At 39.1% G+C, this 26587-nt stretch overlaps 1 protein-coding gene across 3 annotated transcripts in view; it reads left to right on the top strand.

The window, feature by feature from the left end:
- LOC138706743 (transmembrane channel-like protein 7) overlaps nucleotides 1–26587 on the top strand; it is an 86308-nt gene that overhangs the window by 37890 nt on the left and 21831 nt on the right. For all 3 annotated transcript variants that reach the window (XM_069836384.1, XM_069836382.1, XM_069836383.1), the window contains exons 13-19: nucleotides 1307–1427; nucleotides 4352–4461; nucleotides 5218–5377; nucleotides 7657–7787; nucleotides 8899–9057; nucleotides 14455–14588; nucleotides 17182–17243. In XM_069836384.1, coding sequence (XP_069692485.1) covers nucleotides 1307–1427; nucleotides 4352–4461; nucleotides 5218–5377; nucleotides 7657–7787; nucleotides 8899–9057; nucleotides 14455–14588; nucleotides 17182–17243 — 877 coding nt within the window. The remainder of the gene's footprint in view (nucleotides 1–1306; nucleotides 1428–4351; nucleotides 4462–5217; nucleotides 5378–7656; nucleotides 7788–8898; nucleotides 9058–14454; nucleotides 14589–17181; nucleotides 17244–26587) is intronic.

Raw genomic sequence — 26587 nt, 5'->3', positions numbered from 1 at the left:
AATGCTTCTAGTCGCTTCTTTTGACTTCGTTGTAATGTGCATGTTTCTGCCCCCATACAATGCCACACTCCACACAAAGCACTTCACCAGTCTCTTCCTTAGTTCTTTTTCCAGAGGTCCGCAGAAGATGCTCCTTTTTCTATTGAAAGCTTCCTTTGCCATTGCTATCCTCCTTTTGACTTCCTGGCAGCAGCTCATGTTACTGCTTATAGTACACCCCAAGTATTTGAAGCTGTCCACTTGCTCTACTGCCTCATTTAGAATCCACAAGTTTACCTTCTTTACTTTTCTTCCTGTGACCATGGTCTTCGTCTTGTTTGCATTTATTTTCATTCCATACTGCTCACAGCTGTCATTTAGCTCCAGTAGCATATCCCTTAGTATCATCTCCTCTTCTGCTAACAACGTCATATCATCAGCAAATCTTAGCACTTTATTCTTCTTCCTCCTAGAGAGAGAGAGAGAAAAACTCATCCGGCCTTAATTAAGGATTACCACGAGGATCCGAAAATGAATAGCAAACAAATACAATTAATTAAATATGAATAGTGTTATAAAAATAAAGTGTAATAATTAAGCACTATTGATTATCAATTGTAAAATAAAATCTTAGAAGATGACTAAATTATACTGATAAAAAAAAGATTTTATTTAAAATTAGCATATCCTTAATTAAGGCCTTCTGAGTGGTATAAATGAAATTGTATAATCTGCAGGGAATCTTTGAGAATTTGCGAGATGATTTTTTGAATTTCAAAATATGATATTGATAATTGTTTTAAAAAATGATATGTAAATTTTGGTAAAGAACTCCGAGCACCAAAAAATAAACCTGTCACTGACCAATTGAAGAGAGGGATGTTATACTTGGCACTAAGGTAGGGAATACAAGGTTCATAAATGGCCCTCTGTTCTGAAAACAGTTCTTCACTAAATCCTCCAAGTAGATGTTGAACAGGGTAGGTGATATAGGGCGTCCTTGATGTATTCATAAGGAGGCAGTAGAGATGTTTCCCAGGAAACACTTGAAAATCCAAGCCTCTCACTCCACTAACATTCTGGGATTTCCAAGGGGAAGCGAAATCTCCATTTCCCTTTTAAGAGTCATTGACATAGTGTCGTCAATTAATTCGGGAAGCTAAAAGAAAGTAAGTGGTTATCGATTCCACATGGTCACCTTGCCTGATATTGTTTACTATGCTTTTAGGTTAGATGTTAACTTCTAGATTCAGGCCCTGAAATCACCAGTCCTAGTGAGAACTGAATATATGGTTAAAATGAGTTTGTGGTTGATTTCTTTCTGCAGACACGAAGATTACTCCAACCCTCGTACAGCCTTATTTGTGACTCTGACGCGAACTTTCCTCATGGAGATCGTGGTCATTGGAGTTGTTGTTGGCTTTTGGCTCACATATAAAAATGCTGAGGTAAATTATGTTACTTTAGAATTTTACTTTAAAGTGCTACTTTCGACCTCTATGTATATTCATGTACATATATTTAAATGTTTTATAGTGGGTTGCAAAAACGCATTTATTCCTTCGTTAGCTGCTAACGGATCAATAAGTTCGAAAGACGCGTTGCAAGAAACATCTTTAGAGTTATTGGTCCTCTAAAGGATTCACTAACTTAGAGATCTGATTTCCCTCCTATAAATATTTATTCCTCCGTTAGACAGCCATCTTACGTACATTGTGTGTATTGGCGAGTAGTTTACATATTTTGATTCATCATAATGTTACCTGTATGAAATTCAGGCATGCGATATTTTGTATAATAGGCTTATATAGACGATATTAAAATAATATTGCATATTAATGGCTAAAAAGTGATACCTCATATCTGTACATTTGCAGGTAAATAAAATTGTTTTAGAAATTATTTTCTTAAGGGGAGTTGGTTATTATCGCATGCAAGATAATGGTAAAAATAGCCTATCTTCTAGCAGTCATAAATATAATAGTGTACTATTTATCAGTGGTCTTTCATTTTTGTTAGCTATGTGTGTATACATTTTAAGCTTTAAAATGAAAAAGGATGGTGACTCTAGAGTAAATCTGTATCCTTAAATTAATTTTTTTAATTAAGCACAATTTTTTTTTTTATAAATTCACTACATGTCTGTGACTAGGTACACTCTATTCACTTATTATAACACATATTGAATTGAAAATTTGATCACTTACTGCTAATAGATATTAAAACATACCCTACTAAAATTATTCATATATCTGTAATATTATGGGCATAGGGCTTATAGTAATCATCACCGTCAATAAATTAAAAAAAAAATTGAACATTAATATAAACCCTATGCCCATAATATTACAGATATTTTAATAATTTTAGTAGGGTATGTTTTAGTATCTATTAGCAGTAAGTGGCCAAAATTTTAATTCAATGTGTGCTATGATAAGTGAATAGAGTGTACCTAATCACAGGTATGTAGTGAATTTATAAAGTTTAATGTGTATACATATATCACTAAAAAAATGAAATAGCTGTGATAAATAGTATTACATTTATGACTGCTTGAAGATAGGCTATTTTTACCATTACTTTGCATGCGATAACGTCCAATTCCTCTTAAAATAGACAAACTTCTTATAAACTTCTTATAATATAATGTTTCTGCTTTGCCAAGATCTTCTGTTCGAGAACAAAATATTACAATACACTCATAGTACACTGTCAAATTTTGTGAACACAATAATAATGTGTTAATCTAAATAATAATGTAGTTAAATTGATTTGCCATTTTTGTAGATAGACGTATCTCTTCTTAGCTATTGATATATGGTAATTCGATTACTTATTTATTTATTCGTTAATTCTTCGAATAGCGAAGTTATCATTTATATCTTCATTACAGATTCTAGTTCATCATCTGACAATGAGGTTATGTGCTCTGTAGTCTGTCTTTTTATTTTCTGTAAAATTAATGCACTCATATGCTATTTCTAATAACAAATATACTTGTTTTTTTGAAAGATGGAACATGACAGGAGCGTTGCGATCGGAAAAACAACTGAATATCACATAGCGTGGTAGGCCTGTTGCTATGGTAACAACGGTTGAGTTGCCAAACTTACAGGTCCCACATGGCGAGTGCTTAATAGCTCTCTTGGCTACATTTATTGTGCACACAGTGTTAGCATTGGTACGTTTCGTCTTTGATTCTGTGTCCATTTTTGTATTGCTTTCTTACCTTCGCGTCAATTGTCAATGAATGTTTTACGTCAGCCATCTTAACGACAATTGCTAGCTTCCATCAGCTGGCAGCTGGTAGTCCATGTTGGCAACATGGTACTGTAGTTCCAAGCTCGGCCGCCTAACTGTCATGTCCCATCTTTCAAAAAAACGAGTATAGTCATATTTATCTTTCTCATTGAAACTTCTGTTCCTGATTTATTTCTGGTTCGTATTAGTCTATATTTATCGTAAATTTTGACAACAATAAAAGTAATTTCTCATATCAGTCAAGCAGTCGATGTTCACTTTTTATTCATTTCCATATTATTGCGTCACTTGTGAAATCCAAAGATACTTGGTTAATGATCCAATAACTAGTGGACCATTAAATTCCTTTTCTGCAACCTGACAATTCACTAACTTTAAAGGTCCACTAATTAATGGAGGAATATATTATTTATAGGTCTGTTTTCTTGCAACCCAGCATTAATCTACTTAATAAAATGTATTTTTCGTTTTAAATGGAGAGAAATATTCAGAAGAAATTTGAATTGGATATCTTATCATTTATTTTGAAATATAAGATTGGGCTAACCCTTGTCTTCATGTAAAGTAATTAAATTACGGACAAAGGGTTAAAGGACTATCATATTCAATGGAGCTATTCATATACTTGTATTCTTATATATATATATATATATATATTTTTTTTTTTTTGGTGAAACTAGTGCTGAGGTAGTTCCAGTGATTTCGAAAGTGAAAGTGAATTTATAAGGGATTTTTTGTGGAGATGCAGTCGATCATATATGCAAGGTATAATAATAATAAACTCTAACCAGACCTAACCTGTCACAGATTCCTATATGCAAGATATATAAGTGGAGTATGAAGGTAACTACCTCAGCGCTAGTTTGGCCTTTCTTTTTATCTGAAAATGAAGATAGCTCTGATGTTTGAAATTTGTTATTGTTATGTTCTGTCAGCAGTGAAGAAGACCCAGTTCAAACTAATTCTGAAAATGTATTATTTCCTAATTTACAGTATTATTATTATTATTATTATTATTATTATTATTATTATTATTATTATTATTAATATTGTTATATTATATTTATTTCTGTAAATCTCATAGTACAAGACGTGATACTATTCTTTTCAGTGCTGGGAGACCTCATTGGGTCAGGAAATATATCGCTTGGTGATTATTGATTTTCTGCTGGCAGTTGTGGGTACATCTGTTGCAGAATTTATTCGGTACAGAATTTACAAGTAAGTGTAACTTTATATTAATAATTGATTAAATGGCGATCTTACTCGTGTTAATTATGTAAGCATGTGCGGCTTACAGCTGTTTCGGTGCTATTCGACACCATCCTCAGAGCCTACTAGATCTTGGCGCTATCTCAACTTCACTGCCTGTTGTGTGGGTGCGTTCGTGTGATGAAGAGTTGTGTCAAATAGTGTGTGTGTTCTGAAATTGATCTGTGTGTTGAGAATTTGATCATGTTCAGAACACATTAGTAGTCATTTTTAAATTGCTTGCATGCTGGGATTTTAAATGGTATGTTGTTGTTTGTTGATTTGCTGCAAGTTTGATTTTTTTTTTTTCTATTATTGTACCCAGGTGAAATACAAAAAAAGATCTAAACCAAATAGTTGGTACATTGTTTTTTTTTTTTTTTTTTTTTTTTTTGTGAGTAAAATGCTGAAAGAGTTTTGTGAATATTTTAAAAACCAACTGAGTTATATCAATTTTAGTAAATGCCTATGCTAGGGGGGTTTTTTGTTAAATTTGGGTCCCCCTTTAATTTTTAAACACTTTTGGCAGTGGATGTAAGGTTTCACTTAACTGTGACATACCAAAAAAAATTGAAAGTATTACACAAATACAAAAAAAAAAAAAAAAAAAATTAGAAATTTCACCATCCCCTCTCCTTAAAAGAGGTACTTCTCAATATGCAGTTATAAGATATCTGTACGATTTGTAAGATTTCCTGCAGTTGATGATGATTCAATGTGCTGTAGGTCCATATGGAAGAAGATTGGTGTGCCTGAGTTCGATATCGCCAGGAACACTCTCAACCTCATCTACAATCAGACGTTGTTCTTTGTTGGATTCTACTTCAGTCCATTGTTGGCATTTATCATTATTCTCAAGATGTTCATCACATTTTATATTAAAAAGGTAAGTGCCTGTCTTTCATACGTGTAATCATAAAGTAGCAATATAATAAAATATAATTAGTAAATAACTTTTGATGTAGTGAAAGAAACGAAAATGATAGTGAGGAAAACCTTTAAATAAAACTTTTAATGCAATTCTATGGTGTGCAGTAAAAAGGCCTAAGTCAGAAATTCGTGGTTTTTAATAATGACTTCCATGTCAATACAAAAAATGTAATAAAAATCTAAACACGAAAGAAATTCATTAAAATGTGAAATGGTATTTCTATCAATTATGCTCCTGCATTATCAGAACCAAGTATGTTATATTTATTTACACTTACCTGACTATAGTCTTGAATTATAACCACAACGCACACATAAAATAACTATTATGTATTAATATTAATACTGATGTTAATTAATTATTAATATGTTCAAATTTCACCAGCTTCCAATGACCGGCTCAGAAATTTAGAACAATTTTAATTTCAAGGAACTCCAGTACTGACAACGTCTGTCTCAGCTGCCAACATAACATTTACAAAATCACTACCATTTGTAGTATTTGTCAGTATCGAAATTCGAAACGAAGTTGGCAAAAGAAAATTCAACCTGCAAACTAGAAAATCACCACAATCCACTACCATATGCAGTAATAGGGGAAAAATGGTTAGGTTTCACCCTTAGGGTATGAAGTAACCTGACTCAGACCATAGCAAAGCAATTCCTATGTATAGTTACAGGCTGTTTATACATCCATCACTTATGCATGGTTTATTAGTAACGTTTTCTGTCCCAATTCTGCGTAAATCTGGTATAAAAACTATAGACAGTTTACTAGTAAGACTGCCTGTGTATAAGGTTAAAAGTAATGAAATACATAACTCGGTTCTGAACAAAGGAATTTAGAGTGACAGTATAACTGCCTAAGCAATGACAAGGATCAATATTAGGTCCCCTACTTTCTTTAGTGTTTATAAATTATCTTTCCCCCCTAATAAAAGATGTAGGTCATCCCATATTATTTGCAGATGACACAAGTATAGTAATTACAGCCAATAACTCCAACACATTCCAATCTTCAACAGAGGAAATTCTCGTCAAAATATGTGACTGGTTCTCAGTCAATAAATTGGTATTAAATTGTAACAAAATTAACATAATTCAATTTAAATCCTGTCCAAATTCAACCTCGCAAATTTCTAGCGCAATAATTAATAATAGATCCCTATTAGAAACAACAACAACCAAATTTCTTGACTTAAAAATCGATAATGTGTTAAATTGGAAAAATCATATTAAAGAAATTACCCCCAAACTAAATTCAGCTTGTTTTGCTATTAGATCTATGCAAAAGATAGTAAATATCAATACCTTAAAAACAATATACTTTGCATACTTCCACTCGGTAATGAGTTTTGGAATAATATTCTGGGGAAATTCCACAGATAGTAACAATATATTTCTATTACAAAAAAAGAGTAATTAGAAAAATAGTAGGTGCCAAATCTAGGGAATCGTGTAGGACTATTTTAAAAAAACTACAAATAATGCCCATGGCTTGTCAGTATATCTTTTCATTAATAATCTTCCTCGTGAAAACTTTGTAACTAATTCAACAGTTCATAGCATAAATACACGTCAAAAAATGACTTTCATACTCCCTCGGCAAGTCTTTCGTGCTATCAAAAAGGAGTGCGTTATATGGCAGTAAAAATTTTTAATAGCCTCCCTGTCGCTATAAAAAATGAAACTCAAAACATAAGATGGGCCAAATTAAAGAAGTAAGTAATTTATCACGCCTTCTATTCTGTAGGTGAATTCATGATATTCAATAACGCTTCATGAAATTGATACTAAAACTTTGTGTTGTACTAGTAGACTATATTATAAACCTCGTCTGTATATATTTCATCTAGACTGTGACTATAAATTAAGACTTTATAATAGTATTAAGTTGTTTGACTTGTTCCATATTCTAGCTGTAAGCATGTATGAATACCATGGAATGTTAATAAATACAATACAATACAATGGAAGAGTATTAAAAAACTTCAAATTTTTCAGTACCAATGAAAGTTTGATTTATTTTTCAAATATAAAAGATGCTTACATAACTCTTTTTGAGATCCAATCATACTCCACATATTTAGGGATATCCTGGAGCAAAGAAAACAAATTTACAGTAAGATAATAAGAAATTGGATTTTAAGAAAATGTTAATTTTTCTTTATTTTTTGTGTTCCCCCTTATTATGCCATTCATTGCAAAATACAGAATGGTCACTGTTTTCATCAGCTTGGTGTGCTCCAGAACTGCAAGCCCTCAGGCAGACCTTGGAGGGCCGCACAGACCCAAACGCTCTTCCTTGTGTTGTCATTCATAGCAACCCTTGTGGTCCTCATCCTCCTAGGATACATCATCACGCAGTGAGTAAACACAACCAAATATTTAACTTTTCTGTTTCTATGGTCTCTGTCTATATTTATTTTTTATTTTAGTAGGTTATGTTACGACGCTTTATCAACATCTTAGGTTATTTAGCGTCTGAATGAGATGAAGGTGATAATGCCAGTGAAATGAGTCCGGGGTCCAACATCGAAAGTTACCCAGCGTTTGCTCATATGGGGTTGAGGGAAAACCTCAGAAAAAACCTCAACCAGGTAACTTGCCCCGACTGGGAATCGAACCGTCTATAGAATTGATGATGAATAAAGTAGTAGATTTTCAGACTTCATCTAAGATCTGAATAGATTTCTTCTCATATTTGTTTATACAGAACTAAAATGCAGATATTTTGACAGAAACGGGCACAAGATTTAAACTGTAATAACAAAAGCATTATTAAACATGATTTTAAAAGAATCATGATAAGAAATGTGCCTAAATAAGTGCGATCAAAGAGTTGGAGTGAAAAAATGGGAAAACATTCCAAAACACTACAAGGGAAATAGTGCCAAACCAAGAAAAGGTAGTATCACTTTGACCAAGGCATACCTACCTATTTTAGCACTTGTACTAACCTGTGACCAATTCACATTTTGCAGTGGTCATGACCCAATGACTACTCATCATTTTATTTATTTGTTTGGTTTGTTCCATTTTGTTTTGTTTGTTTGTTTAAGCCACTCAATTAGAAGTAAATACTACAAACCATATAAAAACTGCATTCGATAAAATAAAATAGCAGAAAAATGTGATCTCATACATCTAGTAGAATGCCAGATTTTAAATAGACTAGAGGTTCTCTAAAGGATAATTGTTGGTGGAGGAGTAGAAGAAGAAATTTCCTTATATGTTCAGGAAGTCTGATCTCATCTAGAGAAGTGCTCTTTCTTTGTTTGAAGAACGATCTGCGCACATCATAATATGATGATATATATTATCATTATTATTATTATTATATATTATATAAGCTTGTTATCAAATACATGAAATGCATACAGTATGTATGGCAGATACTATCTGACTTCTAAGTATAAGATGCATGTTATGCAAGATAATAAGATTACTGATCTGTTGTCCTTGATTACTGAGTAGGGTGGAGGCTTCAAGCTGTGGTCCATTCCGTACATACACATTTCCATACGAGCTGATACTCGACGTGTTCCAACTGGATGAGGAAAATGACGGCTTCGTGCAGTTTATCAGATTCCTCATCAAGCCTGGAGTGACTGCAGGGATCCTGCTGGCCATGTGGTATGTCCACTAGCATCATCATCATCATCATCATCATCATCATCATCATCATCATCATCATCATCTTCTTCTTCATCTTCATTATCTTCTTTATCTTAAACTTCATCTTCATCATTTTTTTAATTGAATTGATTGAATTGAAAGAGGAGAATTGGGAGGACAAAATTTAAAAGGTACACAAAACGCGTCCTTGCAAGGGTCTCGGGGCTGTAAGAAACTAAATATGTGAGCTCCAAGCCAGTTGGGCACTTGTCTCATTCCGGATTACGTTGTTCCACTGAAGGAGCTCTAGAAAATTTTGAAGGGGAAACTGAAAATGGACGTAACCTCTTAGGTACCACATACGCGAGGGGACGGAAATGTGATCAAAGTGATCACGGGACGGGACGAGGCAGAAATGGCTGGTGTAAATCTGCACATTGAAATGAACTGTGTCATTTCGCAGTGCAGGAGGAGTCGAGAAGACTCGTTTGTTTGCCGTTAGGATGGCAGGTGTTATCTCGCACATTGTAAGGGGCTTTGCCATTTCGCAGTGCAGGAGTCGAGAAGACTGTCATCTGACAAGGCAGGTGAAGGCCGTCAGAGAAACGCCATGAATTCTGAATCTGCAAATTGAAAGGTTCCCTGTCCTTTCGCATTGCGACTAAATGAGTGACCTCGCACATTTAATAGGCAATTTATAGGTTCTGAACTAGGACATTACGTCGTTTGTTAGAAAAGGGGGAATATATGGGGAAGGGCATATAGGTCCGTCTTCTTCATCTTCATTATCTTCTTCACCTTAAACTCCATCATCTTCATCTTAATCATCATCATCTTCATTATCTTCTTCACCTTATTCATCATCATCATCATTATCATCATCATCATCATCATCTTCACCTTAATCATCATCTTCTTCACCGCCATCATAATCTTCATGTTCTTCATCTTCATTATCTTCTTCACCTTAATCATCATCATCTTCATCATCTTTTTTTATTTAACCTTCTTATTATTTTTTGACGTAGAACTACATGTTGTGCGACCGTCACTTAGGTCGCACTGTTTGCTAACCGGATGGTTACTGTGTTCGACTTCTGCTCCTACTTATCAGGATTTCTGATGCCACCATTTTACTCAACAATGGAAAACTATTTTACTGGAAGAGCTGGGGCTCTCAGGATACTATAGGAAAACTACATGGTTACTGAACTTAGGTCTAGACTGTATTACACATGAATAAAATGCTACTAGAATTATTATGAATATTTACACAATGTACATATAAGTTGAATTACTTACAAGGTATCTCATTGGCTGACGCCATGCCGCTACCAAGTCTCTCGTTTAACACTCTCTGGAAATCTTCACAAACTGCCTCAACTGACCTCCAGAATCTCCTCACCAACACTTTTTATGTTTCGTTATCGGTTTCCCACCCGGGGTGCCGACCACGCCATTCACCAGGTGAGATGGCCTTAAAAGCACTTTTGATTTCACGTACTTACAAATGTCGTCTTAATCAAACATCTCTTATATTTAATTTGATTCAGTGCATTATAGTGATAAGTCGCTATAATGAGACTACGCGCAAGAAAAGAGTTCGAACAATGCGTGATATAATTTTAACCAATTAAAATGCATGCTTTGTTCTACTGGACCAATGCGATTAGTCCAGCAATGATCTGTGGCGTAAGAATACTTTCATTGTAGGCAGTGATTTACCACACGCCCAACAAGATTCTATAACGCTGGCTAAGCATCTTAAGACCGTGTATTCTGCTGACACTGTTCCTGTTTCAAATTTAATACTTCACAGGAAATCATGCTACAGGCCGCTCTTTAGCCCTGGGGCATAACATACATATCAGGAGAGTAACTTGAGAATAGACTGTCACATAAAAATGCAACCCACTTCTTCTTGTATTTCCCAACTACACGCTATATTCCAATGAAGTAAATGGTGAATGATAGACAAAGAATCGTTGTATCCAACGTGATGTTGAGTTGAAGTAGGTGACGTCATCTAGCAGAAGGGGGAAAGTTGAGTCACGAATTGGTGGATCATGCAGCAGCCAAGCCAATGTAACTCGAGAATGCGAAGAGATAGAACTTTCACAGTAGTGTCAAACAATTCGTAATGAACCAGGCTACAATCTCAATTGAGCAATACTCAGCAGTCAACAAGTTACATTGGAAAAATTCGGAATGAAGTTGAGTAAAGAAAGGAATTCACAATGTCGAGGCATATGCAGCGTAAATGGGGGCGGACGTATAAGGAACAGAGAGCAAACAATAGAGCACGATGGTTACTATAGCAACTGACATGTTTACTATCAATGTGTGCAAGATGGCTACTCTAGGAATCCCAGCAAAGCTCAGATATACTGGTTTTCAGAGTATCTGGAAAAAGAGATGTTGATTGTCACTGCTGGTGTTTACCTTATCGGCAATTCTATCAGTGACTTGCAACTATGTCCGATACAGCCTACCTCGAGATTTTATTTCTTTTTCTTCTTTTTTTTTTGTGGCATTATTTCTTTCTCTTAAGTTATTCCTGTCTAATCTTGAGGAGAAAGAGGTTGTTATCGATTATGTCAGACGTAGATGACTGGGGTTCAACCCAGGACAAGATTTATAGTGAATATTAACAAGTATCTCCCCAGTACTTCTACCTCTCGTGACATTTTCGTTTCATTATCTTAATGGTGCTACCTATGTCAGTAACATCTGTCCTAGACAGAGGACATTAAGATGGTGAATATTGAATTGCACAGCAGGGAGAAATAGACTCTATGATCAGTGTTGCCAACTCAGAATTCCATTTACCGCTGAACAAGCTTAAAAAAACCGCTAAATTGTAGTTGAAAAACTCTAGATTTTTCTTAACACATCATTTCCAAATTTGAAATACAAACTATACAGTTTTAGGAACCGGAGAATTTTATAAAAATGTAGACTAAATTATGGAAAGTGTGTATCACTTTGTAGGCTCTATGTTCTATGCAAATTCGTATGGACAATTAAATCTGAATATTTTGCATTCAATATATCACCTTACACCATTTACATCGAGCTTTCCAACTATCACCGGCAGCTTCTTTCACCCAATCTTTCAACTCATTGTTTTTTTCACACATCTCTAAACTTTTGTATGTATGAAGTTATACGTGGCATATTTGTTCAAAATTGAATGAAATAGTTCAAGAATATACTGGACACTTCGGAAACTATCACATTCACAATCACACCAGTCGGTTCGTAATCTGATTTCACACTGAGCTGGAGACGTGCCTGCCAATAATGAGTCTGGTTTTAAGTTTTAAGTATGTCTGTGTTACATAAACTATAATGCGGAATGATAAATTAAATAATATATCATAATATAAGTTTTAAATGAAAATAATAATTCAGTTCATTATCTACTCTTTATGATTAAATATATCAATTCATTTCAAAAACAATGCGTATATGATCAGACCACAGTCTACTATATACAGTCACGAAGCTTGGGATGATTTTTTTGCAAATCTCGCGATAGTTGCTAGCCGCTTGGAGCGCTGTGAGTACTAGGAACAATAGACTGTGCCACATCCATCGTGATCTAATACAGGCCGTAAGGCAGACCATGTGACTCGCTTAACCCGATGACGAAGGGCGGCGTTTTATTTATTTGTCTATGGTTTCAACCATATGTTTCTCTAAAATGTAGTGTAATTCCATTAATAAAATTTAAAACAATGATTATGAGACACTTCAGACATAATTCACTTGCGAGTTAAAATGTAATATTATTTATGGTGTGAAAATTACGTTGTTCGTATGTGTAATACTTGCCTTTATTTCGATTAAATACTGCGAAATTCTTGTACATTCATTTATGCACGATTCAATAATTTTCAATAGCACCGCATGGATATTTAGATATGTTGAAATTATAGGTTATGTTTACTGTACCAGTTGCCCCTTTCTGTCTAAATTTAGTGATCTCTAATGCCTTGCCATTCATATGAAAATTATAGGTTATGTTTACTATATTTAACTTATATTCCTAAATTCGTAATCATACATTATAATTAAGCATAATGTCATGTATGATAACCCGGATATTCAATTTGTCTCTATTTTAATACTACAATTGAGTACTGAATTATTGTATTTATCTACTACCTAAGAGACGAAGTAACACAATCGTACGTACACTAATTTCATAGGAGTGGCATGGTAAATGTTTTGTCTAACATTAAGGAAGGTAGATTTGCTAAATTGAAATCACAATATAAATTCTTTTTTATTAAACCTCAAAATAGCTTCCATTCTAAACTTGAAATGTTGACGCGAACAGATTGTTAACATGTAAAATTCTCTTCACATTAAAATAACACAGTTTTGTAATTATTTCTGCAACATATTATGCAACAAGAAGTAAACGGAACTTATGGACACATTACATTAAATAAAGCTTAGCAATGATAAGCAGTAAAGTTATAATATAATATTTCACTGAGCTGCATACACTGAAATAGAAAACTCGAACAAACATTACGGCCTGGTCTAGATCGAAAAGGCATTGACTGTGCCGTATTTCGCATTTTTGTGAAAAGCTATGTAAACTGTGAAATGTTCGTTATCGGTTGTAATAAATGTAAAGGGCTAAAATACAATAATTTGAATAATAATATGGGACAAGGAGACGTTTGTAGTACTATAAATTGTAAGAAAAATAGGTTAGAGTTATCCTTTTTCTGAAAGATCCAGGAAGGTGAGTTTATAGAATATAATATATATTTTATGAAAATAATATATAAACCTTATGTATTTCATATTTCAATAGTGGAAAGAAGGTGTTAATTTTTTCAAAAGAACACGATATCAAAAGTACAATACATTTTATTGCCTGCTAGGGAAAGAGTCTGTGATGAGGCGATAGTAGCGATCCTGGTGGTGAGCAACTATCTATGGATGCATATTTCAACTGCCTGTGTTTGCATATTTAGTAAGTATTAAGCTTCGTGACTGTATATACTAGACTGTGATTAGACTAAGAGTGTAACAAATGTGGCATACCTTATTTGTACAACAATGGATGAGGCAGGAAATGGACGTGGTTGTACCAAATTGAGTTAACATAAAAGTTGATATTTTATATTCGTACAATGAAAAGTTGTGATAATACCATATTAAACTCTGGTTTATGATTAACTAATATTGTTGTCCGAAAGTACATATAAAAACAATTATATTTTTATAGAAAAAAAAAAATATCGTCTCCTTCTGCCAGAATCATCAAAAAACGCCAAATAAATAGCTAGCTGCTGACGGTAAAATTCTGTAGCTGACCATAGTTCTGAAAACACCAGATTTACCTACAAAAGCGCTGACTTGGCAACACTGTCTCTGATGTCTTTGTTTCAGTGTCGGGGTGTACTATCTGCGAGCTACATCAAATGCACACATGAGTATGGTGCGTCTTCTGAGGGAGATGTTGGTATTGGAGGCTAAGGACAAAGAGTTCTTGCTGAGTAGCATCTCCAAGGTCACTGAAGGACGTAAGTATATCTTTTCGAAACGTTCATCATCACCACCATCATCAACATCAAGTCGGCCTGGGTAGCGTAGTTAATATAGTGCTAGCCTCTATGCTCAAGGTTGCGGGTTCGATCCCGTCCCAGGTCGATGCATTTAAGTGTGTTTAAATGCGACAGGCTCATGTCAGTAGATTTACTGGCATGTAAAAGAACTCCTGTGCGACAAAATTATGGCGCACCGGCAACGCTGATATAACATCTGCAGTTGCAAGCGTTGTTAAATAAACCATAATTAAAACCATAATCATCACCATCAAAATCCTCACCACCGTCATCATAATCACCACCATCATCATCATCATCATCACCATCATCAAGTCGGCCTGGATAGCGTAGTTGATATAGCGCTGGCCTTCTATGCTCAAGGTTGCAGGTTCGATGCCGTCCCAGGTCGATGGCATTTAAGTGTGTTTAAATGCGACAGGCTCATGTCAGTAGAGTTACTGACATGTAAAAGAACTCCTGTACGACAAAATTCTGGCGCACCAGCAACGCTGATATAACCTCTGCAGTTGCGAGCGTTGTTAAATAAACCATAATTAAAACCATAATCATCACCATCAAAATCATCACCACCGTCATCATAATCATCACCATCATCATTACCATCATCATTTCTGCTTGTCACTTTCCTTGAGTGAGTGCAAACGCTAGTTTTAGTTTATGCATATGCAAACTAAGATGTTTTCTTAGATTCTCCAAACTGATCATAACTCATTTGAAGATGTCTTGACATCTGGCTAACACTACTAATTCCGTAATAAGTTGTACTTATTTCATTAGGTACATGTCAGCAGCAGTGATATCATTGGTCACCTTTGGTCTCCCAGATTTCTTCTTAACAGCAACAGAATTCGTTTCCTCTAACCTCAACCTCCTAATTACTAAGGTTGGATAAAAAGTAATGGCAACAGTTCGATATTTCTGACATGGCTTTATTCACAGGGGTACAACATTTACGTACCTTCTATATAGTCGCCCCCCTTATTTATTACCTTTTGCCAAATGTTTGGAAGGCGTCGTACACCATCAGCGCATCCATCTTTGTTGATATTCCATATTGACCGCCCTATAGCACGGATAAGTTCATCTCTGGTATTGTACCAGGTCCCTTGCAGTGGTTCTTTCACTTTGGTGAAAAAATCGTAATCGCATGGACTCATATCGGGTGAGTACGGTGGATGTTCCAGAATCTCCCATTACCAGTGCCGCAAGAGGTCCTTGACAGCAGCAGCAGTGTGACTCCTTGCATTATCATGAAGAATGATGGGGTTCTGTTCCACCAAGTGTCGTCGTTTTCTCCTGAGCGCTGGACGAAGATGGTGCTGCAGGAACCTGCAGTAGCAGTCCGCATTTGCCGTCTGCCTTGGAGGTACAGCGTGGTGCAGTATTACACCATCAATGTCATACGCCACAATGAACATCTCCTTCACAGCACTTTGTGTAGGGCGCACTTTCTTCGGACATGAAGAACCTGGATGCTTCCATTCATTTGATTGACGTTTCAAGTTTGGTTGGTTTGTATGAGTGAGCCCAGGTTTCGTCCATAGCGACGATTCGTCCAAGAAAGTCGTCATCTTTCCTTTGGTACCGGTCCAACAAGGCCTGTGCGACTGCATAGCGGTGCCATTGTTAAACCTTGGAAATTTCATGGGGTATCCAACGCGCTGTAATTTTGCGGTAACCCAGAATGTCTTGCAGAATGTGGAGCACAGTTTTGTGACATACTCTGACTTCCGCTGCTAACTACGCGCAGTCCATCGGCGATTAGCATCCAACAGGGAAGCAAGGAGTTGAACTGTGTTGTCCTCCACACGGGTTCGTCCTGTACAGAGGTTGTCCTGAACGGCATCCCTGCCTTCCCGGAACGATTTAACCCATCGTGCCAATGTCCGATATGGCAACGCTGCATCGGCACATACTTCACGCGGTCCCTGAAAACATTCTTGTGCACTACGACCTCGTGTCACTTCAATTTTGATCCAGGAACGTTGCTCTAGTTTTGTAAACATGGTCTTAGGGCGCTCGCACTATCTCTATGAAAGTCAGCGTTCTACACACTGCAGTAGATTGACAGAGTACTGTCACCGCTGGCTGCACTAATTCATCTAACAGTCCTTGTTCATGTCCACACAGCTGGCAGCTCTCAAACGCACCATCGTCACATGACAGTAGTGTTGCCGTAACTTTTTATCCAACCTATGTATTACGAATGGAACATGAGCCTTTTTTTAAATTGTTAAGTGTTCCAAATTTTCTCAGACCTTGAGAAAGATTAATCTTGGTGTCATAATAGCATTGGACCAGCTGTATATCCTAACATTTAATGATAGACCCATCACTTGAAACTTAAAAATTCTTGTAGTAGAACTAATGAAATCCTTAATGTTTTAATCAACAAAATGGTATGTAATTATGGAAATGCAAAAAGTAACAAATTGTTTGCCCAACACAATCATTTATATTTTTTCTACATCACATAAATAATTTATAACTCTTTAAATTTTAAAATGACTTTTGAATGACCTTATAATGTTTTCTTTTCTTTTTTCAGAATGGATTTATAATCTTAAGACTGACAAAACCTCCGAACCTGATTGGATGATTAAAAAACAGGTAAGTTCAATACTGCTATTAGTAGTGGGGATGGCAGCGGCAGTGGTGGTATAACAAAAACAAGGAACAAGACCAATCATAACAATGATGATGATAATAATAATCACAATGATAATAATAATGATAATATTAGCAATACTAATGATAATAACGTATTCAGCTGTTTACTGACAACATAAAGTCCATATAGTCCACTGTAGTCTATTCAGTTGTTGTTTTTCACGAGAAATGAGGGGTATTTTGATCGGTGTTCATTATAGATGCCTGTTGCTAGTAGCCAGAGTTGGGGTGTAGTCAATATATACTGCAGGGCTGTGTCTTCTGCAACTGGTACTGATGATTTTAATTTACTTCTGTGGTTTATGGATGGACAATATACGGGGTGTTTAAAAAATACGGGGCATAATTTCAGGTATGTATTTTCCACATGTAGACAATCAAAATAGTTCATTACAACATGTGTCCGGAAATGCTTCATTTCCGAGTTATGGCCTTCACAACATTGAAATGATAAGGATACAATTGATACTCTTTCAACAGTCTCCAGACAGTTGTATGAGAAACATTGACTTGCAACGCTACCCTTCGTGTGTTGATAGAAGCTCCAGAATCTCCTCCTGTACTTCTGGAGTTGTAGATCTTGGTTGTCCCCTTCCCAAACCAGGAGAGTTAAATTTTCCATACTCGCACAGACGGTAATCGAGACGTTCAAATGTCTTCCGATTTGGACATTGTCGCTGTGGGTACCTCTCCTGGTAAAAACGACGAGCCAGCGCAGCATTGCCATCCGCCTTAACGTACATGAAGTCTATCTCTGCCAGCTCTTGATTTGAATATATGTCGCACAGTCTAATGCCTACACAACACTGATTGTAACCTTCGCCTCGGAATGAACTGTCAGAGTGCCCTCTTAATGTCTCCTTTGACAGTAACGACCTGCGGAAAGAAAAACGTTCCGGTGAATTTCAATGTTGTGAAGGCCATAACTCGGAAATAAAGCATTTCCGGACACATGTTGTAATGAACCATTTTGATTGTCTACATGAGGGAAATACATACCTGAAATTATGCCCCGTATTTTTTAAACACCCTGTAGAGGAATGTGTTCCAGATCTTCATCATGATTATTACACTACAGGCAAGTAGGATTATCAGAAATGTGAAATCGGTGTTGGTACAATTGAGTGACAATGTGACCTGATAATAGTAATAAGAATAGGAACAGTGAAAAGCCTGTTGTTTGTTCTAGCCCCTTACAAAATTGATCTCACCATTTCTTCTTGGATCATAGGAGTCATAGACTTGCTGTGAAACAGGTTTTATGATCCGTGTTTCTGGCATTTGTTCTCATATTCTCTCCATTTTGTCTGATACTGTTTTGTTGTTTTGACTAATCTTTCTACTTTCATTTTCTTTCTTAAATTATTTATTTATCTCATCCATCAATGTACTTTATGTACTCCACTTCACTTCATGCAATAAATAAAATTCTTCACGCTCGATCTTTTGCCAGTGCTTAGCTCTCAATACCATAAAGAAACGCTGGCATAGCAATTATTTTAAAAAAGTTTAATATGTTTATTTTAATTATAAAATGTTTTAATTTCTCCCCCCGAAATGAACTCAAAACAGGCACAATAAATATCTCTGGTATGCCTTTCATCAGAATGAATCTACCCAGGTTAAATCACGTGGCCTGTTTCACCAGCTTTCATCAAATTGTCTAATCACCTGCTAAAATATAAAGTATTTGATCATTAGTGTTCAGAAAATAATTGCCATCTAGTGGAAGTAAGTCACTTGCTATCCAGCGAAAGTAGCTCACTTGCCATCCAGGGAAAGTAGATCATTTGCCATCCAGCGAAAGTGGGTCACTTGCCATCCAGGGAAAGTAGGTCACCTGCCATCCACCGAAAGTAGGTCACTTGCCATCCAGCGAAAGTAGGTCACTTGCCATCCAGGGAAAGTAGGTCACTAGCCATCCAGCGAAAGTAGGTCACTTGCCATCCAGGGAAAGTAGGTCACTAGCCATCCAGGGAAAGTAGGTCACTTGCCATCCAGGGAAAGTAGGTCACTTGCCATCCAGGGAAAGTAGGTCACTTGCCATCCAGGGAAAGTAGGTCACTTGCTATCCAGGGAAAGTAGGTCACTAGCCATCCAGCGAAAGTAGGTCACTTGCCATCCAGGGAAAGTAGGTCACTAGCCATCCAGGGAAAGTAGGTCACTTGCCATCCAGGGAAAGTAGGTCACTGGCCATCCAGCGAAAGTAGGTCACTTGCCATCCAGGGAAAGTAGGTCACTAGCCATCCAGCGAAAGTAGGTCACTTGCCATCCAGGGAAAGTAGGTCACTTGCCATCCAGCGAAAGTAGGTCACTTGCCATCCATGGAAAGTAGGTCACTAGCCATCCAGGGAAAGTAGGTCACTAGCCATCCAGGGAAAGTAGGTCACTAGCCATCCAGCGAAAGTAGGTCACTTGCCATCCAGGGAAAGTAGGTCACTAGCCATCCAGCGAAAGTAGGTCACTTGCCATCCAGGGAAAGTAGGTCACTAGCCATCCAGGGAAAGTAGGTCACTTGCCATCCAGGGAAAGTAGGTCACTTGCCATCCAGGGAAAGTAGGTCACTAGCCATCCAGCGAAAGTAGGTCACTTGCCATCCAGCGAAAGTAGGTCACTTGCCATCCAGGGAAAGTAGGTCACTAGCCATCCAGCGAAAGTAGGTCACTTGCCATCCAGGGAAAGTAGGTCACTAGCCATCCGGGGAAAGTAGGTCACTTGCCATCCAGGGAAAGTAGGTCACTAGCCATCCAGCGAAAGTAGGTCACTTGCCATCCAGGGAAAGTAGGTCACTAGCCATCCAGGGAAAGTAGGTCACTTGCCATCCAGGGAAAGTAGGTCACTAGCCATCCAGGGAAAGTAGGTCACTTGCCATCCAGGGAAAGTAGGTCACGTGCCATCCATGGAAAGTAGGTCACCTGCCATCCAGGGAAAGTAGGTCACTTGCCATCCAGGGAAAGTAGGTCACTAGCCATCCAGGGAAAGTAGGTCACTTGCCATCCAGCGAAAGTAGGTTACTAGCCATCCAGCGAAAGTAGGTCACTTGCCATCCAGCGAAAGTAGGTCACTAGCCATCCAGCGAAAGTAGGTCACTTGCCATCCAGCGAAAGTAGGTCACTAGCCATCCAGCGAAAGTAGGTCACTTGCCAGCCAGCGAAAGTAGGTCACTAGCCATCCAGCGAAAGTAGGTCACTTGCCATCCAGCGAAAGTAGGTCACTAGCCATCCAGGGAAAGTAGGTCACTTGCCATCCAGGGAAAGTAGGTCACTAGCCATCCAGGGAAAGTAGGTCACTTGCCATCCAGCGAAAGTAGGTCACTTGCCATCCAGCGAAAGTAGGTCACTTGCCATCCAGCGAAAGTAGGTCACTTGCCATCCAGGGAAAGTAGGTCACCTGCCATCCAGGGAAAGTAGGTCACCTGCCATCCAGGGAAAGTAGGTCACCTGCCATCCAGGGAAAGTAGGTCACCTGCCATCCAGGGAAAGTAGGTCACTTGCCATCCAGGGAAAGTAGGTCACTTGCCATCCAGGGAAAGTAGGTCACTAGCCATCCAGCGAAAGTAGGTCACTTGCCATCCAGGGAAAGTAGGTCACCTGCCATCCAGGGAAAGTAGGTCACCTGCCATCCAGGGAAAGTAGGTCACTTGCCATCCAGGGAAAGTAGGTCACCTGCCATCCAGGGAAAGTAGGTCACCTGCCATCCAGGGAAAGTAGGTCACCTGCCATCCAGGGAAAGTAGGTCACCTGCCATCCAGGGAAAGTAGGTCACCTGCCATCCAGGGAAAGTAGGTCACTTGCCATCCAGGGAAAGTAGGTCACTTGCCATCCAGGGAAAGTAGGTCACCTGCCATCCAGGGAAAGTAGGTCACTTGCCATCCAGGGAAAGTAGGTTACCTGCCAACTAGGGAAAGTAGGTCACTTGCCATCCAGGGAAAGTAGGTCACTTGCCATCCAGGGAAAGTAGGTCACTTGCCATCCAGGGAAAGTAGGTCACTTGCCATCCAGGGAAAGTAGGTCACCGGCCATCCAGGGAAAGTAGGTCACCTGCCATCCAGGGAAAGTAGGTCACCTGCCATCCAGGGAAAGTAGATCACTTGCCATCCAGGGAAAGTAGGTCACTTGCCATCCAGGGAAAGTAGGTCACCTGCCATCCAGGGAAAGTAGGTCACCTGCCATCCAGGGAAAGTAGGTCACCTGCCATCCAGGGAAAGTAGGTCACCTGCCATCCAGGGAAAGTAGGTCACTTGCCATCCAGGGAAAGTAGGTCACTTGCCATCCAGGGAAAGTAGGTCACTTGCCATCCAGGGAAAGTAGGTCACCTGCCATCCAGGGAAAGTAGGTCACCTGCCATCCAGGGAAAGTAGGTCACCTGCCATCCAGGGAAAGTAGGTCACTTGCCATCCAGGGAAAGTAGGGCACTTGCCATCCAGGGAAAGTAGGTCACCTGCCATCCAGGGAAAGTAGGTCACCTGCCATCCAGGGAAAGTAGGTCACCTGCCATCCAGGGAAAGTAGGTCACTTGCCATCCAGGGAAAGTGGGTCACCTGCCATCCAGGGAAAGTGGGTCACTAGCCATCCAGGGAAAGTAGGTCACTTGCCATCCAGGGAAAGTAGGTCACTTGCCATCCAGGGAAAGTAGGTCACTAGCCATCCAGGGAAAGTAGGTCACTTGCCATCCAGGGAAAGTAGGTCACTTGCCATCCAGGGAAAGTAGGTCACTAGCCATCCAGGGAAAGTAGGTCACCTGCCATCCAGGGAAAGTAGGTCACTTGCCATCCAGGGAAAGTAGGTCACCTGTCATCCAGGGAAAGTAGGTCACTTGCCATCCAGGGAAAGTAGGTCACTTGCCATCTAGGGAAAGTAGGTCACTTGCCATCCAGGGAAAGTAGGTCACCTGCCATCCAGGGAAAGTAGGTCACCTGCCATCCAGGGAAAGTAGGTCACCTGCCATCCAGGGAAAGTAGGTCACTTGCCATCCAGGGAAAGTAGGTCACCTGCCATCCAGGGAAAGTAGGTCACTTGCCATCCAGGGAAAGTAGGTCACCTGCCATCCAGGGAAAGTAGGTCACTTGCCATCCAGGGAAAGTAGGTCACCTGCCATCCAGGGAAAGTAGGTCACCTGCCATCCAGGGAAAGTAGGTCACCTGCCATCCAGGGAAAGTAGGTCACTTGCCATCCAGGGAAAGTAGGTCACTTGCCATCCAGGGAAAGTAGGTCACCTGCCATCCAGGGAAAGTAGGTCACCTGCCATCCAGGGAAAGTAGGTCACCTGCCATCCAGGGAAAGTAGGTCACTTGCCATCCAGGGAAAGTAGGTTACCTGCCATCCAGGGAAAGTAGGTCACCTGCCATCCAGGGAAAGTAGGTCACTAGCCATCCAGGGAAAGTAGGTCACTTGCCATCCAGGGAAAGTAGGTCACTAGCCATCCAGCGAAAGTAGGTCACTTGCCATCCAGGGAAAGTAGGTCACTTGCCATCCAGGGAAATTAGGTCACTAGCCATCCAGGGAAAGTAGGTCACCTGCCATCCAGGGAAAGTAGGTCACTTGCCATCCAGGGAAAGTAGGTCACTTGCCATCCAGGGAAAGTAGGTCACCTGCCATCCAGGGAAAGTAGGTCACTTGCCATCCAGGGAAAGTAGGTCACCTGCCATCCAGGGAAAGTAGGTCACTTGCCATCCAGGGAAAGTAGGTCACTTGCCATCCAGGGAAAGTAGGTCACTTGCCATCCAGGGAAAGTAGGTCACCTGCCATCCAGGGAAAGTAGGTCACCTGCCATCCAGGGAAAGTAGGTCACCTACCATCCAGGGAAAGTAGGTCACCTGCCATCCAGGGAAAGTAGGTCACTTGCCATCCAGGGAAAGTAGGTCACTTGCCATCCAGGGAAAGTAGGTCGCCTGCCATCCAGGGAAAGTAGGTCACCTGCCATCCAGGGAAAGTAGGCCACCTGCCATCCAGGGAAAGTAGGTCACCTGCCATCCAGGGAAAGTAGGTCACCTTGCATCCAGGGAAAGTAGGTCACCTGCCATCCAGGGAAAGTAGGTCACCTGCCATCCAGGGAAAGTAGGTCACCTGCCATCCAGGGAAAGTAGGTCACCTGCCATCCAGGGAAAGTAGGTCACCTGCCATCCAGGGAAAGTAGGTCACCTGCCATCCAGGGAAAGTAGGTCACCTGCCATCCAGGGAAAGTAGGTCACCTGCCATCCAGGGAAAGTAGGTCACTAGCCATCCAGTGAAAGTAGGTCACTTGCCATCCAGGGAAAGTGGGTCACTTGCCATCCAGGGAAAGTAGGTCACTAGCCATCCAGCGAAAGTAGGTCACTTGCCATCCAGGGAAAGTAGGTCACTTGCCATCCAGGAAAAAGTAGGTCACCTGCCATCCAGCGAAAGTAGGTCACTTGCCATCCAAGGAAAATAGGTCACATGTTATCCAGGGAAAGTAGATCACTTGCTATCCAGCGAAAGTAGGTCACCTGCTATCCAGCGAAAGTAGGTCACCTGCTATCCAGCGAAAGTAGGTCACCTGCTATCCAGCGAAAGCAGGTCACCTGCCATTCAGCGAAAGTAAATCACTTGCTATCCAGCGAAAGTAGGTCACCGGCCATCCAGGGAAAGTAGGTCACCTGCCATCCAGGGAAAGTAGGTCACCTGCCATCCAGGGAAAGTAGATCACTTGCCATCCAGGGAAAGTAGGTCACTTGCCATCAAGGGAAAGTAGATCACCTGCCATTTTCGGTAAGTAGGTCATTTCCCATCCAGGGAAAGTATTTCACTTGCCATCCAGGGAAAGTAGATCTCCCGCGATCCAGCGGAAGTAGGTCACTTTCCATCCAGCGAAAGTAGGTCACTTGCCATCCAGCGAAATTAGGTCACTTGCCATCCAGGGAAAATAGGTCACCTGCCATTCAGGGAAAGTAGGTGACTTTCCATTAAGGCAAAGTAGGTCACCTGCCATCCAGCGAAAAAAGGTCACTTGCCATCCAGCGAAAGTAGGTCATTTGCCATCCAGCGAAAGTAGGTTGCTTGCCATCCAGCGAAAGTAGGTCACTTGCTATCAACAGAAATTAGGTCACTTTTCATCGGGCGAAAGTAGGTCACTTGCCATCCACCGAATGTAGGTCACATGCCTTCAAAAGAAAGTAGGTCACTTGTCATCCCGGGAATGTAGCTCACTTCCGTCCAGGGAAAGTTGGTCACTTGCCATCAAGGAATAGTAAGTCACTTGCCATCTAGCGGAAGTACGTCACTTGCTATCCAGCGAAAGTAGTCACTTGCCATCCAGGGAAAGTAGGTCACTTGCTAGGCAGCGAAAATAGGTCACTTGCCATCCAGCGAAAGTAGGTCACTTGCTATCCAGCGAAATTATGTCACTTTCCATCTAGCGAAAGTAGGCCACTTGCCATCCGGGGGTAGTAGCATAGAGAAGATAATTGCCGTGAATTAGTAAGTGAACCTCTTTTATAACCATGATACGTTTTTTTCTTAAGTGTATCTCTAAATATCTGTGGCTGTATCGTGTATGGGATCTCTGGAGATATATATATATATATATATATATATATATATATATATATATATATATATATAATTTCTGACTTCCTATTTCTGTTGTGTTTTTTAGATGACTTGTGTTCATGTAACTGGTTTAGATTTCGATTAATGTATATATAATTAGTGATTGAGGCGATGATAAATGATGGTATGTGAATTTTCAATGTAGCCTTTGCATGTTGTAACTGAGAGAAGCGGGGAAAAACCCCAGTCAGATTGGTCGGCCACGGGTTTTTTTAAATCCAGTCTCTCCCGAATGCACGTCTCAAACGCTACTGTCTGAGCCAAGTTGCTCGGTCTGTTTGTGTTTCTTTATTTATAATATGACTTGTATTTAGAGAGTATTTAGTAATAATAAGTTTGTATTATCTAAAATAAAGTTCCAAAATTCCTTCCGAGCAAAGGATACAAGGTCTCGTAGTATAGTATATTTTGCATACATTCCAGGCACAGTACCTCGGTACAAGAATTATTTGCCATTTTACTAAAGAGATTTAAAATGTTTGTACAGAACTCATTCTTCACTTTTATCGAAGATGGCCTACAGTATAATACCAATTCAAATGTTTGATGATAGTCGACTCTGTTGATGAATAGGAATTCTGCATCTGTTGGCTGAATCTGACTTCAAATTCAGTCTAGTTTGTTCAGTTTTTCTGTTCTTTCCACAGAATAATTTAAAACTGTTCTCCTGAGTGATTTATGAACTTTCCTTTTAGTTTCTTTGCAAAATACATGTTTTATCAAGTTGTGTCATTAAAGCATCATCTTTTGTAGCTGCTTTAAGGACTTGATGTATTACTTTGTTATTTCCGCCCCTTTATACGCGGAATTTATTATTTCTTCGATAATTTTACAATTTACCTCCAGTTTACATCTGAAGGAATTTTTACCAGTACTTCTTGCCATAGTTTTTTCTTCATTTGCCCATATTTTTATATAAAATGCCTCTCATAGTGTTATAAATTACACGAGTCTGGCTTTTTGTGGGTGAATAACAAACTGTCAAGTAACCGTCATTAGACGAAAAAAATATACAGAGTGTCCACATGTATCCTTTGCAACTTCAGATGTAAGTAACAGATTATTGAGATAAGATATCTGGATGCGGTTTTCTGCATGTTAACTGGCAAAATCAATAGACCTCTACATGTACTCTGTTTGTTGTACATAGCACATCAAGCCGGCACTCAGTTTCCTGCCATGTTCACCGGAGAATCTGAACATCAATGGCTTCCTCAATTCTTTGTTTCAGTTCGTCGATGTTGGAAACTTGTGTATGACGTCAATTGTAGCCAGCATGTCGACAGAAAATGATGTGCAGTGTGCACGAACATCTGGCTGAAGAGTTTGCACTACCTGAACTTTGTATATATACAGGCTCACATTCTTATGAAGGACTTTGTGGACAGTCCAACGTCATCATCATCATCATCATCATCCTTCACGAATTAGGCCTCTGTAGACCTGTTTCGTCCCCATCTAGCAGTCTTCTAAAAGGTCTTCCTGGTCGACGATGTCCTCTAGGTTTATACTGCATCATAATTTTTGGGATTCTTGAATTTTCCATTCTTCTGACATGATATAGCCAATTGAATTTGTATCTGCTGATTTTTTCTTCTACTGACTCTACTTCTAATTGTTCTAAAATTTCTTCATTCCTTTTTCGGTCTCAAAGAGTATATCCTGCTGTCCTCCTGAAAAATTTCATTTCCGTTGCTTTGATTCTGTTCATGTCTT

Source organism: Periplaneta americana, chromosome 9 (assembly GCF_040183065.1).
Source record: "Periplaneta americana isolate PAMFEO1 chromosome 9, P.americana_PAMFEO1_priV1, whole genome shotgun sequence".
NCBI classification, from domain to species: Eukaryota; Metazoa; Arthropoda; class Insecta; order Blattodea; family Blattidae; genus Periplaneta; species Periplaneta americana.
This window is presented reverse-complemented; position numbering and strand designations above follow the sequence as displayed.